The sequence below is a fragment of the Macrobrachium nipponense genome, chromosome 44 (assembly GCF_015104395.2).
Source record: "Macrobrachium nipponense isolate FS-2020 chromosome 44, ASM1510439v2, whole genome shotgun sequence".
NCBI lineage: Eukaryota > Metazoa > Arthropoda > Malacostraca > Decapoda > Palaemonidae > Macrobrachium > Macrobrachium nipponense.
This window is the reverse complement of record NC_087221.1, coordinates 49,796,816-49,814,535: the sequence shown is the minus strand read 5'-3', so window position 1 is coordinate 49,814,535 and position 17,720 is coordinate 49,796,816. Positions and strand designations below refer to the sequence as shown.

Sequence of the window (17,720 nt, the reverse complement as noted above, 5' to 3'; positions counted from 1 at the left end):
CCGTCATTCTCTCGCTTTTCAACAGTGATACCAGATCAAACAGTCCACGGGAGGCAATAGTCACAGGCAGGTAAACCTATGTCTTGGACCACACTCGTGATCGCCATCCACTCACAAAACTGGTAACAGTGTCTGCCCGCCGTGCATTTGCCCCTCGTGTGGAAGGGGCTTCAAGCACGCGTTCCTAAGCAACCCCACATTTCCTGGACTAGTACCTTCTTCTTCTTCTTCTTCTTTCTCTACAAGCTTGTCCCTATTTGGGGTCGCTGTAAGGGTTCTTCAACACATTCTTCCATCTCCTTCGGTCCAGTGCATCCTCCTCGCTCAATTCCAAGACTATTATTCATATTTCAAAGGAAGGTCATCAAGCACCACGCCATATCCAACTAATGTCATGCCATGCCGACGTGTAAGGCATTTTTTACTGAAGGCCAAATGCAACCTCTGAAGAAGCTAGACGCAATATCTTCTCTGTCACCAAAGAATGAGCACATCTTGCACATGACACGGCTAAACGACAACGCCAATGTATCTATACCCTTTCCCCTCAAGTGAGTTGCGTTGTCAGTATTCCCCGTTCAAACTTGTCTCTCAAATGATAGTTTGGAACATTGACATTTCTGTCTGGGATTAAAAATGACTGTCACAGAGTAACCAGCACTCATGGGATGACATAACTTTTCTGTTATTTGGTAGACTAACACATTTCATGTATTCTATTCTTAGGGTGCATTCTCCCTACATTAAAACATGTCGTTTGTCTTAGATTTAGCTGACCTTACGCCAGCACGGGCTCTTGCTCATAGAGCATACATACCGCGAACAGGTTGAAAACAAAGCAAGAAGTGAATGTTTCTCCTAACTGTTGTAAAAGCACAACACAGGCACAACCTATTAAGACAAGTCGGTAAGCCAGGCTTGGATGAAAGATGATACACTTACAGGTTTAGAAACAAAACACAACACTATTGTATTTAGCATTGTATATATATATATATATATATATATATATATATATATATATATATATATATATATATATTGTTACAACCCTTGTTGGGCCGTGGTGCAGGTTTGTCTGCAATAAAGGATGTACACTTAGTGTTGTTACAGAGTATCCAGCAAAAGATGGTCAATGGAGACGAAAACACTCAGGAAAACTCAACAATATTTATTAACAAACAAAAATAATCAAAGTCAACCTTGTGACTGCCAAGGACAAACTCTAGTCCTTAAATAATCCCTTGGGATTCTTAACCACTAAAAACTAAGCCCTAAACAGAGATAATAGAGAGAAACACATGAATGCAAATACATCAAAATACACAATATAACTGGTCAGATCAAAATTAATAAAATAACCAATACCTATAACTAAATAGGATGGGAAGGAAGGCGAAGAGTAACAGGGAGAAAACACTTAATCTCCTACCTATGTTTATAATCTAAATTTATTATATAAGCAAATATAAAAGCCACGAGGCTGTTAACATCATAAGAATTTATAATTATAACCAAACAAACAAAAGGGGCAACAAATTCCAACTGTCTCAACAGTTCATTATAAGAGATAACTATATATATAAATAATAATAAAAAAAAATATCTCCTCACACTCAGAAGGGGAGTCCGTGATCCAAGACTAATAATAAATGTCTTGCCTTACAGTAGGCCGTGTTCCCAATAATTCCAGAACTCTGCTAACAGGGGAGTACAGAAGCACCAGGAAGGAAGAGTCGAGAGGTCCTGCACGACCATACAAAAAGGAACGCTTACCTGGGATCTGTCTCCCTACTTGACTTCTGACGGGCATCAAGGCCCCCACAGCTGCAATAAGTTCCAAGGCGTCCTGGAAAAGCAAATGCTTCTAACACCTCGGGAAAAATCTTCCACTGAGGTGGCAGCAAGATAAGGCCGCAGGTGGCACAAATCACCTGCAATACAAGCAGGACGCAACACCGCAGGTGACCAGAAGCGTACCTGCGAAGGACAGCACTCAAAATACATCGAGTACAGCGTACACAACACCGCAGGTGGCCAGATGTGTACCTGCGAAGGACGGCTCAAAAATATTGCATGTGCGGCAGCTGCAGATCAAAAAGGGGACAGCCTCTGTAGAAAGCCCGAACTGTCTGCCCAAACACTCGCTCTGTCTCTTCTCACCTCCCTTACCGAGGACTCCAGTCACGTACCCAAACGTAAACAAAAAAGATATGAGTGTTAAAAGGGTAATTCAAAAACTTTAACGAGCGGGGAGGAGGCGCAAAATCACCACACGACAACTTAACTTTCGTAATATACACAATACAAATTTCCTTAAAAATAAATACTTAAATACTAAATGCCTTAATATTAAATGTTAACAAAATCACAAGGTTGACTAAAAACTGAAAAATTACGTTAACATCTGATATATATATATATATATATATATATATATATATATATAAAATGCAAAAGACACACACACACACATATATATATATATATATATATATATATATATAAAGCGAATACCACGGGAAAATGATAGTCAGAAATCCAACCGCTTTCGTCTTTATTCAGACATCGTCAAGGAGCTCCTTGACGATGTCTGAATAAAGACGAAAGCGCTTGGATTTCTGACTATCATTTTCCGTGGTATTCGCTTATTTATGAAGTCACGTGCATCTACTGTGATTTTTTAAGCATATATTATATATATATATATATATATATATATAGCATATATATATATATGTATATATATATCGTATATATATACGTATATATATATATATATATCTATATATATATATTATATATAGGGTATACGTCATCTTTAGCGTCTCTAGTCTGATCACATTCCTGCAAGCAATCTGGTTGACCTCTTTAGTTTTAGTCTTTTATATATATGGACTAACATTCCATATTTTTATTATGTAAACACTTACATATACATACATACATATATATATATATATATATATATATATATATCACGTGTGGGTGTGTGTGTGCGTGTTACTTGAGGACAAATCTATTTTCACTTACTGAAAGTCTGAGGTATTCTGAGTAATCTTCATTACCGTTTACGTAATGGTTGTGTAAAATAGGTTTAAAAAGATAAACTAGATAGACGTTGATTCCTTGAAGTTCATACCCACTACTATCGTTCGAAAAACGAACTTAGATTTTTAACTTATGAGGATGTACTTTTCAACAAAGGTTTTTTCTTTTTTTATTTATCAAAAGCGTAATGCGAGTCGTATATAGTTGTTACGTAGCCGTTTTCATTTTGCCACCGCGAACGTAAGGTTTACTTTGTGTCTTGGAGGTATAGTCTTGTGTCACCTGTACCATTAACGTATGTGTTAGCTTGTGTCTTTTAAAACTTAAGGTCATCAAGCGTTACTTATGAGAAATCTGCCGATTAGTTGCTTTTGTTTGTTAGAAACGAGCTGTTTATCTTGTGTCATCCGTCGGAAACTAATAATAGCAGGTATTTGGTATTAGACATCAGAAGCCCGTGAGATATCTCGCGTCACTCATCAGTAACTTAAAGGTTATTTTGTATCACTTATAATGAAACTCCGTTATCATATGTCACTTATTAAAAATCTTGGGTTTTCTTGTGTCACTCATTTAAAAACCATGGGTTATCTTGTGTCACTTGTTAGAAAATTGTTGGTTATTTTGTGTCACTTATTAGAAAATTGTTGGCTAGCTTGTGTCACTTATTAAAAGGTTGTTGTTTATCTTGTGTTACTTCAAGAAACCTTTGTGTTATCTAGTGTCACTTACAAGAAACCTTTGTGTTATCTTGTACCACGCATTAAACAAAATTATGGGTTTGCTTGTGACCTTGTGATACTTATCAGCTGGATAGTGGCTGTGACCCACTTGTAAATTTTGTACACTGTGACCCATCAGTTGGGGGGAAATAAACCCACTGCAGGGGGGATGAATGGGTTGTGGTTGGGGGGGGGGGCGTTGACGGGAGAAACCTAGTAGGTTTAGCCCCGCCCCCATAACCCCCTAGGGAGAATATGAGGTTGTATCTTCCCAAGTAATTTTGTCATCATTTCTCCACCGTCTTCCTCATTGCAACAATACTGTCAAGGAAAAGATGGGGGAATTTACACAACAACAAAAAACACGAAAGGACACCATAGACACATATATAAGCTCCATTGTATGGGTAGAATCAGTCAGAAGGAATCATGGTGAGTAGCAGTTTGAGCATCGTGTTTAAAAAAGGGGAGTTCGATTGGAGACTGAGGTCAGAGATGGAGTTTACTTTCATTTATACCTTTTTGATCCGTTTAAAGTCTCAAAGAGTTGTCAGTTTTCCCTCTTAGTGAAGAAGACAGTAGATGATTGTTGTATCTTCCGAGAGAATGGGATCCGAATCTTAAATTCCAAATTATATATAAAAAATTTCATGCGAAAATGGATATCGAGGCATTCCAAATCCGGAAAGTTAAAAATGGACGACACTACTAGAATTCTAGACTAAGAACTGAATTCTGGCCGAAGAACAGTCTTGTTCTGGCATTTCCATTCATTCGAAGCTACGAACGCTCATTGTTGTACGTGACAACCATTTTCTTATGAATTAAAAAAAAACTGATAACGCGTAGTGGATACTTTTGTTACAAGTAAGCGATTTTCAGAATTGTCGTCAAGTTCTTGCCTGACAGGTATGATCTGAACTAGTCTGAAATCCTTCAAAGGTTGAGGCAATCGAATGGTGTTTGAAATATTTTAGAGGGCAGCAGAATTTTTTTTTTTTTTTTTTTTTTTTTGGTGAATGATGTCTGGCTAATAGTCCTTTCAGTGGGTGACAATGTGATTTAAAAGTTTCACTCGGTTTATTACGTTGTCCCCATTCTTCTAGTGGGTGACAATCTGGTTTCAAATTTCCAAGTGGGTACTAAAGTGGTTTTTGTAAGTTTTAGTGAGTTATGGTGTTTTTATTTTTGCTCTCTTTGTGGTTTTTTACATGGGATCAATCATTTTACGTAGCAGATAGCGAACATTTTACGGAAGTATTCCAGTGCGTTTTGGCCTGTGTTCAATGATCCCTTAGCATGTATGAAATCTTCAAGAGCAAAGAACGAGGTTAGAGTAAAAAAAAGGGGGAGGGGAGAAGGTTGGGTGTGGGGGTAAAGGGAGTTGGGGGGGTGATTTTGGTCAATGCGGCTTAATGTTAAGATGAAATGGGCATCACCTCATCTTTCCACCTGTGCCGAAGCCAAAGAAATTCAAGATTATCCATTTCTCTCAGCAAGGATTTTGGAAGCAGATGAAAAATATCTCCTTCTCTCGCTTTGAAGGGTTGTTGGGAGAAAATGAGAAATTTTTCATTCTCTCTCTCTCTCTCTCTCTCTCTCTCTCTCTCTCTCTGAGGGAGGTGCCCTTCGCTGAAATCTTCACTCTCAGAAAAAAAAAAAAAAGAATTTTTTTGAATTTTTCTTTTATTTCTTCTCAGATGCCCTTACGCTGAAGTCTTTCCTCACAGAAAAATTAATTCCATTTTTTTTAGTTCAATAGGATGAATTGAGTAGCTATTTCTTAGCGGGAGAGTTTCGTAGAAGGAGAGTTCCTTAGCAGGAGAGTTCCTTAGCAGGGGAGGTCCTTAGCAGGAGAGTTCCTTAGCAGGAGAGTTCCTTAGCAGGGGAGTTCCTTAGCAGGAGAGTTTCATTCATCTCTTTCTTTCACCAGAAGCTGAAACTCGGCGCAGGCGCAGTATTGATCTGCCTAATTGCCTTCCCTGCTTTGACGTTTGGGTCACCCGAAATCAAAAGTAAGTGTTACTTATTGTATTTCGAAGTAAGTGCTACTTTTTAAAAATAGACACAAAAGTGTAGGCCGACCATACTCCTTCTTTCAAGAATGAGCATTATTCTTCAGGCTAAGTTTTAGTGTTTTTAGAGTTATTTATTCTTGTACAGTACAGTTTTCAGTGGTACTCCTTCGAAAGTGAATATTTTATATTTTAAAAAAAAATCTAACTTTTCGTAGCAATGTTATGCCTACATTGGAATATGGAAACAAGAATAAAGTTATATCAGTTGGTCCCGTCATGTATGTACGTGTGTATGTATGTATGTAGTATACATATATGTACTATATATATGTATATATATCCAATGTAGCACTAAAGTCCACATGCTTGAGAATATCACAAAATCCACGTAAAAAGGCGAGCGACAACAGTGACTTGATACAAGTACTTTCGTAGTTTATTCTACATCTTCAAGTTCGCACTTGAAAATGTAGTATAAACTATGAAAATACTACATTTTCAAGTGTGAACTTGAAGATGTAGAATAAACTACGAAAGTACTTGTATCACGTGGGTTTCATGATACATGCATATGTATCTTTATCACGTGTTTCAAAGTCAATAATCCTCAGACAGATTGAATATATAAATATTCAAAACCTATTTTGTGTGTGTGTGTGTGTGTGTGTGCTTTGGTTGGACGAAGACTGAACAGGAAGGGTGGAGCCCTTCTGAGGGTAGGGCCGAGAAGCCCAAATCCCTGACCTTGAGGTAGGGAGATTCCTGACATTCTTCTTTTCCTTCTTCTCCTCTCAGATGAGGACAGCTCCTTGGGAAAGCTCTTCCTCAAGTCGTACTTGACGACCACTGTTACCACCCTTAGCATCGTCATCACTACGCGGCCTTACTTCTGCGCCCTCAGTAAGTACTACACAAGATTCACAGCTTCTGTTGTTTTTGTCGTCATCAACTGCGCTAAGTTCTCAAGATACAACTAGTACTATACTGCTGCTAATACTGCTACCATCAATAGTAATAATATTCATTATCATTATCACCTAACTTATGTTATCACGATCGTCAGGCATTTGACCGTAAACTCCCTAAGTTCCAGGCGAATATGTATTAATAATAATGATAATTAAAATTATAATAATCAGCAGTGCCAGCAACCGTGCCTCCACCAAGCTATGCCACGACACTCCCTGTAGACAGACAAAGCATGTCGCCTTAACGATTTCCACCATGTTTTCCCTGATAGAAATTAATATATATGTTGAATATCGTAAAAAACTGAAAAGACACCCTCTTGCCCAAACAGCTGCGGGGACTAACGCCTGCACAGGCCGTCGGCTAAGGCGAAGAAGGAGGTTGGACATCCCTGACGTGGAGAGGGACAGTCCCATCGAGCTGGAAAAATCCTCTGGCGACGAGCCGGCCAAAGCCTCTAGTACCAGTGGAAACGACAGGCTCTTCTTCACCCTGTGGCAAAGCACGACCACCACAGTCACCTTGACGTCCACCGCGACTAACACCAGCATCACCATCTCAGCATCAGCCTATTGCACCTTCGCCAATTACAACGTTCCCCTCTGCTAGTTCTGAACTCTGAGAGCAAGTCCAGTGGATTCCTTATTTGAATGACCTTTGCTTCACTTAAGGTGAGTTTACACTAGGCCTCACCCGACGCTGCTTGCGTAAGACTCATCACCAACTCCTACCAAATTCTTGTTAGCTCCACCTACTGGAGTGCTCATTAGGGTGACTTAGTGGTGTGGCATGACTCTTGATGAGCAGTCCAGTAGGCGGGGGTAACAAGAATTTGGGATGAGTTGGTGATGAGTCTTACACATGCAGCGTGGGGTGAAGCCTAGTGTAAACTCACCTTTAGTACCCTGCCGAAAAGCTCCCGTTCACTCCGAACGGTGGGGCTTTCGGGCCTCGTGGTGGCCCGTTATACTAGGCTTCTAGAGATCATAATGCTAGACTTATCAAGACCGTTTCCTATCCTCACCAAATTATACTAAAAATGAGTTGATTTTATTCTACATTATGGACTCATTTATAAGATGGTTTAAAAATCCTGTATTCCAAAGTGATAATTCGACAATTGGCCTTAATTACTGTTAAGTTTTTATAAATATAATGAATTTCCAATTTCTGAATGGACAATTTTACAGAAAAAGGAATCCAATAGACTTAGCTTCCCACAGGAAATCTGGTTTTCAAAGTAGCCATGATTTCAATATGATATAATCAACGACTTATTATTTACACAGAGAGCATATTCTGTCAAAATAGTGTGTAGAGTTTGTGACCCTTAACTAAGTAAACAAAGCAAACCTTGAGGAAGGTTCACTATCCTGGGTAAAGGTGAAAGAAGAAGAAAGGGCACCCACGTTGAAACCCCCTTACAGGGGTAATGCCGTCAGTGCAACTCATACGGTGCTCTGTAAGCATAACTTCATGTTGGCATGAATTTGATATACAGTCGCTCGTATTCAAATAGATGCGCAGGCTATCTTATATGCTATATATGTGTGTGTGTATGTTTGTAAAACCTAGCTACAGGGGCAGTTAAGCCAACCCAATTCATTGCCAGTCCCAAGCATGGATAAATAGGGAGGGTTGGAGTCAAGAAGGGCATCCATCTGTTAAGCATCTGCCAACATCTGATATGTTAATGGAGCCCTTCTAGATAGAAGCAGCTGGAGGGGGCTAATTAGAAACAGCGACTCCAACTAATGATGAGGCTGCGGATATATATATATATATATATATATATATATATATATATATATATATATATATATATATATATATATATATATATATATATATATTGCTTCAAAATTTGTAGAGGTGATGAAGGCGATTATAATGATTATTCAGGCATAGTTTTACGTAGTACATTGTGGAAGGTAAATAGCAAGATTTAGACGTGGAATGACAGGGTCTCCAGATGAAGAATTCATTTTGATAACTATTGACTGAGAAGTTTTCAAGTGAATGGAGAAGTCTGCCCATGACATATATGAACCTAAAAAAAAGCTTCTTGATAGAACTGGCAGACGTGAATATAAAAGTTACTAAGGATGCGCGCAGATGGTAATCTGTTGAGAGCGATTCAAAGTATTTATCATTTTTAGTGATGTATCGACGCAAAGGGCCAGAGAAAGGAGAGTTGAGTTGAATAAAGATTTTAGGCCAAATTGACAGTAAAAGGTCTGAAAGGTGTAACAGAAGGAAAACCTCGCAGTTGTGCTATAAACCAAGTGTTAGAAGAGGGTGGAAAGTAAGATGAAGAAAGAAAATATGAAAGGCGGTACAGTAAAAGGAACGATAGTGGTTGCAGGTGAAGGCCGAAGGCAGCATGTGAAGAACCTTAAGTAATACCTACAGTGTACTGCATGAGGTCCACTGACGGCACTAACCCCCTACGGGACAGAGAAAGGACAAGAGATGCAGATACAGAATTGTGAATGGATTTGGTGCTTCACACCAAGTATCCAGGTTCTCCTGGATGTTTTGTCTCATGACCACAGTCAGAATATAATTATGGAGTGAAGGCTCACAATGACATTTTTCTTTTAGTTTTGGTCAACAAATCAGTTTTCATTATTTGCCCGTTTCTCTTGAAATATATTTCTGAACTTCACTTGCATAGGGTTATGAAGAAAATGCTAAATATTCTGCTATATTTATTCTGTACAGGGTCGCAAGAAAAACACACTGATTTACACTATTTATAAGCTTTCTTAACCTAACTTACTCAATTCCAAAATACATCTATAGAGGGAAACTGAACGTGCGAATTCTTTTCTGCCTCTCAGGACCTACTATGCAAATGTCCCATCAGCACAGAGGAACATTATAATTAGCGAAGGTGCAAAAGGCCGAAGCCGAAATGGTGATGCTGGTGTTGGTCCTGGTCGACGTCACGGTGAGAGTGGTGGTCGTGCTCTGCCACAGGGTGAAGAAGAGCCTATCATTCCCGTCCTCTTTCACCGTCGGCAGGACATCCTCCGTCATCGACTCCTCCAGCCGCACTTTTGTGTCTGTGTCAATATCTCGGATATTGAACCTTCGCTTCCGCCTCAAGCGACGCCCAGTACAGGCTTCAAGTACTTGTCCCTCAGTTAACGATGCTGGTGAAAAATAAGAAATAATTCTAGTCACAGATTGTAAGAATAACTTGGTAAACAGAAATTTACTTAGGTTATATTATCTCAGAAACACATCTAAAAATTGGATACCAAGTGGCCCCCTGCATAAGGGCACTGAAAGACTTCCAAAAAAACAATTGGAAGGAGTAGATTAAGGGGAGAACTAAAGGGACTCCCAATTTTGAGAGAGGAGATAAATCGCGGACTGAAAGATCCCAATCTTTGGAGAGAGAGATGAAGGGAGGCTGAAAGACTCCCAATCTTTGGAGAGAGAGATAAGGGGACGCTGAAGGACTTCCAATCTTTGGAGAGAGAGATGAAGGGCGGCTGGAAAGGACTCCAAATTTCTTTGAAGGAGGAGAGATTAAGGGAGAACTAAAGGACTCCCAATCTTTGGAGAGAGAGATAAGGGGAGGCTGAAGGACTCCCAATCTTTGGAGAATGAGATAAGGGGAGACTGAGAGCCTACCATTATTTGAATATTGGGATACTCCCAGCAGGACTCTGAGATACTTCCAGCAGTAGGAATTTGGTATTCCTTTTCAGTTATCCTTTTATACTGTCCTCTGCCTCCTCTTTTTCCAAAGATTTTTAAACATTTGATAAATTTTATCTCTCTTTTTCAGACCCTCTGGCCATAAGTTGTCTCTAGTGATTTCACAACGAAAACGATTATTTATATTTAAATCGAGAGAGTTTATTGTGTTTATTTCATAGAGTAATTGGGTAAATATTCATCCGAGCACTATTTCTGAACTTGAAATAAACACATCCTTGGGAAGTCGAACCATTAGAGAGAGACACTCAAGGATTCTCTTTCATCTACTTGATTTGGTACTGGGTCGTCAGGCGCTGTCTGTCCATCTAGTATAAGAGGTGCTGGGCAGAGAGAAAGACAGGCAGACAACAAGTCAATGTAAACAAAGGGAAAACTATAGACCCCTCGACTTTGTCAACAAAGGGACTAATGAAACTTACTGACTGCACAGAAGTAAGGCACGGTCGTCAGCACGATGCTCAGCGTCGTGACGGTCGTCGTCTGGTAAGACTTCAGGAAAAACTTTGCATCCGCACTTTCTTCTGCGGGGGAACAAAGATTTCAAAAATAACTGGAAAAAAGTAATCATAATTTACAAATGGGAAAAAGGAAGAGTGAGAAGATCATGAGTGTGGAGGAGAATTTGAAAAGAGGCTCTCAAAACCTATGTCAAAAGTTCTTGAAGAAATTCAAACTAATCGTGACTTACCTTTGACGTCAGATGATCCATGCACGAGCGCAGGAGTGGCTATTAGGCCTAGCAGGACTATACTCAGAGTCAGCTTCTGTACAAAGAAACATAAGAGGACGAAATAGAAAACGGGAAACCGACAACATCTGTATTTCTTGAGGCAACAGAAAATGAAAGTTTTTCAGGTCATCTCAAACCGCAGTTTGGCCTTTCCCTTTATGCAGCCGGAGCCGAAGAACCATTCAGTAACAGAATATTTATACTATGAAATCCGTTCATGTACATTGTACAGAGCAACGCAATCCAATAAGCAATGTAAATTTCATTACACAAAACATTTTTCGAATACAGTCGTCTAACCTGATCGTGCTCTGCAGATATATTTTCTGCCACGTTTGTCTGTGTACACTAGGAATGTCCTGATTTGTTATTTTTAGATTTTTTGAAAGGGGTAACCTATTGACTCTGTCCTTCTTTTGTACTTTATAAAACTATCTGCGTTCTCTCATTTACTTTAAAAGCGGTGTAGGCCTCTGGTACGAAGTAAACAGGGAAGTTCTTTCGTTGGTACACTGTAAAGTAATGGTGTGTTTTCTCTCCAGTGTACAACACAGACGGTGTACTTTAGGAACACGACTACATATTATGAAGTTATGCGTTTCCTCATTATCATTACACCCTCTTCGTTTCACTATACACCAATGATCTCCTTTCAGTAAGCAAGAACTAAAAGTGATCTCACCAAGTCAAAATATATGCGATGATCTCAATAATTAATATCAATTATAGGCATGGCAGAGCATCACCAGGTAATACAAGAACAAAATTTAGTTATCTTAGCCGTGCAAAAAAAAAATAATAAATAAATAAAGTATTAATAATAATAATAATAATAATAATAATAATAATAATAATAATAATAATAATAATAAAAAGCCAAAACGAAAAAAGTCTGATACTACACGATTTGATGGATTTGATCGATATTGAAATGCATGATTTTCTCCCAATTGTACCAATATGAAAACAAGTTTTGAAGTAGCCTACTATGTTCAGGGTTGAATTTGAAGTCTACTCTCTCTCTCTCTCTCTCTCTCTCTCTCTCTCTCTCTCTCTCTCTCTCGGATTCACATTAATATTTTATTATCCTTTGAAGACAACACTAAACACCATAGCAATAGCAATTCTTCTCTCTCTCTCTCTCTCTCTCTCTCTCTCTCTCTCTCTCTCTCTCGTTCGCTTAACTATATTAGTACCCGCTAAAGAAAAACCTGAATATCATAACCATAGACATACTCTCTCTCTCTCTCTCTCTCTCTCTCTCTCTCTCTCTCTCTCTCAGTCACTTTGATATATTAGTACCCGCTAAAGAAAAACTTGAATAACACAACAATAGACATACTCTCTCTCTCTCTCTCTCTCTCTCTGCTTGAAGAATTAGAAACCCCCTTCACTCACCATGGTTGCGTTTCACTAATGATTTCATTTCATTGACCCACCAATATTTATACCTACGTGTGTGTGTGTGTGTTTGTGCGAATATTTGTTTGTGAATGCGCCGTGCATTTTTCCTAAACCTGCCACCCAGCGCCTATGCACCTTCCTCCCAGTAACGCGCCGAGAAGGAAAACCAACATTAGGCTCCTCGGCAAAATATAAGAGGTTAATCAGCCAGTAACGAAGGAGTTCCCGTCTTCTTCGTCTGGCTGGACGAGTGCTATGAGGCGCAGCAGGCGAAGTCTATAATAGGTCTCCTGATAAAACGCTACCCTGAGGAAAGATCGTGTTTTTTTTCCCCAATCGAGGAGGGGGCGGTACAGGGTCTCAAATCGCAGTCACTGGCTGACTTCACAGAGGAATCGGTTCGCCACAACTGTCTCTGGTTCAGCACCAGAGAAAAATCATAATTTCTTCACAGAGATTGCAGATCACCCACAGGATTTTCTGGCACGAAAAAGCAGCCATGACTGCACACGAAGGCTACTACGATCATCTCATAAAATTGCTCATGGAGTTAAATCTTCCTCGCAAAGAGTGTGTAGATTTTGTAAAAGAAGACAGGATAGCTGAAATATTTTTTTATTTTAAAGAAGAATAACAAGAAACGAACAATAAATCCATTTTCAGTTTACCGAAGAACGAATGTTCCCGCGAATTCCCTTTGTCCATCATCAGTTTTTAAGAAATGGCGCCCCGCTTGTTTTTTCTTTCAGGGAAGTTCCGATACTCGGTTAGAGTTCAGAAAAACGCTTCCCGGATTCATTGGGTCCTTCGCTTTATTAACAGCCTCCTCGATAACATATGGTGGTGGATAGAGACCAGTTGCATTAGGTGTTGGCAGATCGTGTTGAATTCTTTACCTGCCTACCCCATTTGGCCATATTCTAATCCCCTTAAAGAATTGGTGTAGCCCGACCAGGATCTTTACTGAGACCAAGACCAACACCAGCATTTCGACTTGGGCCCTTTGCACCTTCGTTGATGATAATGTTACTCTGTGCTCATGGGGCATTCGACCAGACGCCCCTGGAAGAAGGTCTTTTCCCTTTTCTTCCAGCCTGCTGTCGAGAAGGACATACTTTATCTTTATTGTTATTCAGAACATGAATCCTATTAATATGGGGCAAGGCCAAAGGGGCCACTGACTAGAAATTCATGCTTCCAAAGAATACCGCGTTCATTTTAAAAGAAGCAACAGCAGGTAACAGGAAATAGAGGAAGAAGCGATCAGTCGTTAGAAAAGAACAAGTAAATTAACAAAGTGATAAATTGATAAATACAAAATGTAAATAAATTATCATCATACAAGACGATTTATTTTACGGCAGTCAAGCGTTGCATCTTCGCTTGAATTTTTGTAGCTTCAAATACACAAGATCTTCGGGGAGGCTGATCCGAAGTCCAACGGTGTGAGGAATAAAGAACCTCAGGAACTGAGGAGTGAGAAGTTCGACAGCGAGGCTAAACACCTACTGCAGATTACTCATTGGTGCTGCTGCTCAGCGAATCTATAGTTGCTCTCGGCAGGAAAAAGAAGATCGGGATCATTATTGTGAATGTGGAAGATATCTGTTAAAAGACAATATATAAAGAACTAGCAAACCAGAGACCATCTCTTGGTGGTCCAAGTCATAATTGTGAATGAATTCAGTACTTCACAACTTGTATCCAAGCTGTCCTGGATATCTGATGTTTCATGATCTCAATCAGAATATTGGAGTTTTGTTTTTGTTTGGGCCAACAAATCAGTTTTCATTATTAGCCCGTTTCTCCTGAAATATTTTTCTGAACTTTACTTACATAAGGTTATGAAGGAAATGCTAACTATTCTGCTATATTTATTCTGTACAGGGTCGCAAGAAAAACACACTGATTTACAATATTTGTAAGCTTTCTTAACCTAACTTACTGAATTCCATAATACATCTATAGAGGGAAACTGAACGTGCGAATTCTTTTCAGCCTTTCAGGAGCTGCTACGCTAATCATTAGCACAGAGGAATGTTGTAATTAGCGAAGGTGCAAAAGGCCGAAGCCGAAATGGTGATGCTGGTGTTGGTCAAGGTCGACGTCACGGTGAGAGTGGTGGTCGAGCTCTGCCACAGGGTGAAAAAGAACCTCTCGTTCCCTCCCCCTCCTTCACCGCCCCCTCCGGAACGTCGTCATCTGTCGACTCCTCCAGCCGCACTTTTGTGTCTGTGTCGAAATCCTTGATATTATACCTCCGCCTCCGCCTCAACTGACGCCCAGTACAGGCTTGAAGTGCGTCTCCCTCAGCTAAAGTTGATGCTGGTGAAATATAGGAAATAATTCTAGTCACAGATAGTAAGAATAGATTAGTAAACAGAAATTGACCTAGGTTATAGTATCTCAGAAACACATCTAAAAATTGGATACCAAGTGGTCTCCTGCATAAGGACACTGAAAGACGTCCAAGAATTGAGAGTGAGATAAGTGGGAGCTGAGAGCCTACCATTACTTGGATATTGAGATACTTGCAGAATCAGGACACTGAGATACCTCCAGCAGTATGAATTTGGCTTTCCTTTTCATTGATCTTCTTTTACTGATTTCTGCCTCTTTTTTTTCACACAGATTCTTAAGCATTTGGTAAACTTTATCTTTCTTTTTCAGACCCTCTGGCCATAAGTTGTCTCTAGTGATTTCACAACGAAAACGGTTATTTGTATTTAAATCGAGAAAGTATTATTGAGTTTATTTCATGGAGTAATTTGGTAAATATTCATCCTGGGATTATTTTTTAACTTGAAATATTCACATCCTTGGAAAGTCGAACCCTTAGAGAGAAAGACACTCAAGGATTCTCTTTCATCTACTTAATTTGGTACTGTGTCGTCAGGCGCTGCCTGTCCATCTAGTGTAAGAGATGCTGGGCAGACAGAAAGACAGGCAGACAACAAGTCAATGTAAACAAAGGGAAAACTATAGACCCCTCGACTTTGTCAACAAAGGGACTAATGAAACTTACTAATTGCACAGAAGTAAGGCACGGTCGTCAGCACGATGCTCAGCGTCGTGACGGTCGTCGTCTGGTAAGACTTCAGGAAAAACTTTGCATTCGCACTTTCTTCTGCGGGGGAAAAAAGTTATAAAATTCTGCAAATGGGGAAAAGGGAGAATGAGGAGATCTGAGTGAGGAGAAGGAAGAGAATTTGAGAAGAGCACACAAGAGAAATGGAAGATTCAGAAGATTCTGCTAAAAGTTAAAAATTTGAGAAAAGTCTCCTGCGAGGTAAGGACAGGTAATTCAAAGCAAAGGAAGCATCAGTTTATGAACTCACACTGAGGTAAGTCTGGATTAAGGAGGGAGGTTTAGGGCACTGGTCTGAGGTCTTCTCAGTATAAAGCAAAGAAATTAAATTAGGGAAAATGTCAACAAACCCTTTCCGTGTTGTGCAAGTGACAATAAGAAGGCAACAAGATCAAAATTACCTGCAGAGCAGTAAAGTTGGGCTGACACATTCAAGGTTGTTTAGGTTTGGATAAGCTAAAATGCATGAAGACTCTCCCTTCCCTCCTTTACTTGACTCAAGAAACATTCACTTCAAAATACCTTCAAAACATTTATCTATTTACTTTAGAGGTTCTCAAAATCGATGTCAAAAGTTCTTGATGAAATTCAAAATTATTGTGACATACCTTTGACCTCAGACGATCCATGCACCAGGGCAGGAGCGGCTATTAGGCCTAGCAGGACTATACTCAGAGTCAGCTTCTGTACAAAGAAACATAAGAGGACGAAATAGAAAACGGGAAACCGAAAACTGCTGTATTTCTTAAAGCAACAGAAAATGAAACCTTTGCAGGATATCTCGAACAGCATTTTGGCCTTAACTTTTATGCAGTCGAAGCCAGGGGCGTTCCTAGACGTTTTGGGGCCCGGGGGGTACAGTCCCATTTGGGGGGCCCTCTTATGGGGTGGGAGGCGAGGGAAGCGAACCAAAGCAGCTGGGGGTTCGGGGGTGTCGGGGTGGGGGGCGCTGTAAGGCCCCCTTGGGAAATTTTTAGAATATGACCAATTGTAGGATCATTCTAAAGGCACTTGACACTGACACCTCTTGGCCAAATCCCGTTACCCAGGGCTGGCCCAAGCACCCTTCAAAGGGGCCACGGGCCCCCTGGGTTAAGCAGAAAGCCAGATTCATTGAATCATTTGAATGTGTATTATCTGGGCAACTGGGGCCATTATGGGGCCCTCAGAGGATAATTAGGACCCCTATAAGCAGTAATCAATCGCCTTAGATCGGCCATGTCCTTACCCCAATCAACGTTACCCTCCCACTTCCGATCCGTATGAGAAGTCCTATAACGGGACTCTACGATTGGGAGGGGGACCCTGGGAGCCCTGTTTCTTTTACATAATATTTTTGTGACATTTTTGTTCACAAAATTGGAAAGTGGGGCCCTTTAGTGGGCCCCAAACTTTCGGGTCCAAATATAAATGGGCCCCTTGACCATTTAGGGGCCTCTGGATTAAGCTTGTCCTGTCATAACAGCAATGGTTACATTTCGCATTTGGGGCTTCCTCACCTTGGGGCCCGAGGGGCGATTTCAAACAGCCCCCCCACCTACCCCAGCCACCCCCCACCCCCCCCCGAAAAAAAACCCCCACATCCCGCCCCGCCCTCCCTCGCCCTCAGGAACGCCACTGGTCGGAGCCGAAAAACCATTTAGTAACAAAAGAGGTGCAGCCCTCTGGTACGAAGTAAACCGTGGCCACCGAGTAAACAGGGTAGTTTTTTCGTTGGTACACAGTAAACGGTGTGTTTTCTCTCCAGTGTACAACATAGGCGGTGTACTTTACACCAATGATCTCATTTCAGTAAGCAAGAACTGAAAGTGTTCTCATCAAGTCAAAATAGGCGGTGGTCTCAATAATTATGGGTATGACTGATCTTCAGTAAGTAATACTACAACAAAATTTAGTTATCTTAGCAGTGCCCTAAAAAAGAAAAAAGCCTGGTGCTACACCATTTGATGGATTCGAGCATTAAAGAAATGCATGATTTTCTCCCAATTGTCACTGAAAAAAAA

The 17,720-nt window shown here is 40.2% G+C and overlaps 1 protein-coding gene and 1 long non-coding RNA gene across 2 annotated transcripts; both read right to left on the bottom strand.

Annotated features, from left to right (window-relative positions):
- Positions 1-9,491: 9,491 nt before the first annotated feature.
- On the bottom strand, positions 9,492-13,546 carry LOC135203993 (uncharacterized). Its single transcript, XM_064233916.1, has 4 exons — positions 13,526-13,546; positions 11,184-11,259; positions 10,915-11,016; positions 9,492-9,918 (listed from the first exon to the last, which is right to left on the bottom strand). Exons 1-4 carry the CDS (start codon positions 13,544-13,546, stop codon positions 9,626-9,628), a joined length of 492 nt encoding a protein of 163 aa, XP_064089986.1. The 3' UTR covers positions 9,492-9,625.
- Positions 13,547-14,490: 944 nt separating this feature from the next.
- On the bottom strand, positions 14,491-16,410 carry LOC135203882 (uncharacterized). The gene is made up of 3 exons (XR_010312068.1): positions 16,326-16,410; positions 15,655-15,756; positions 14,491-14,954 (listed from the first exon to the last, which is right to left on the bottom strand). It is a non-coding gene; the product is annotated as an uncharacterized LOC135203882 (long non-coding RNA).
- Between the last annotated feature and the right edge of the window lie 1,310 nt (positions 16,411-17,720).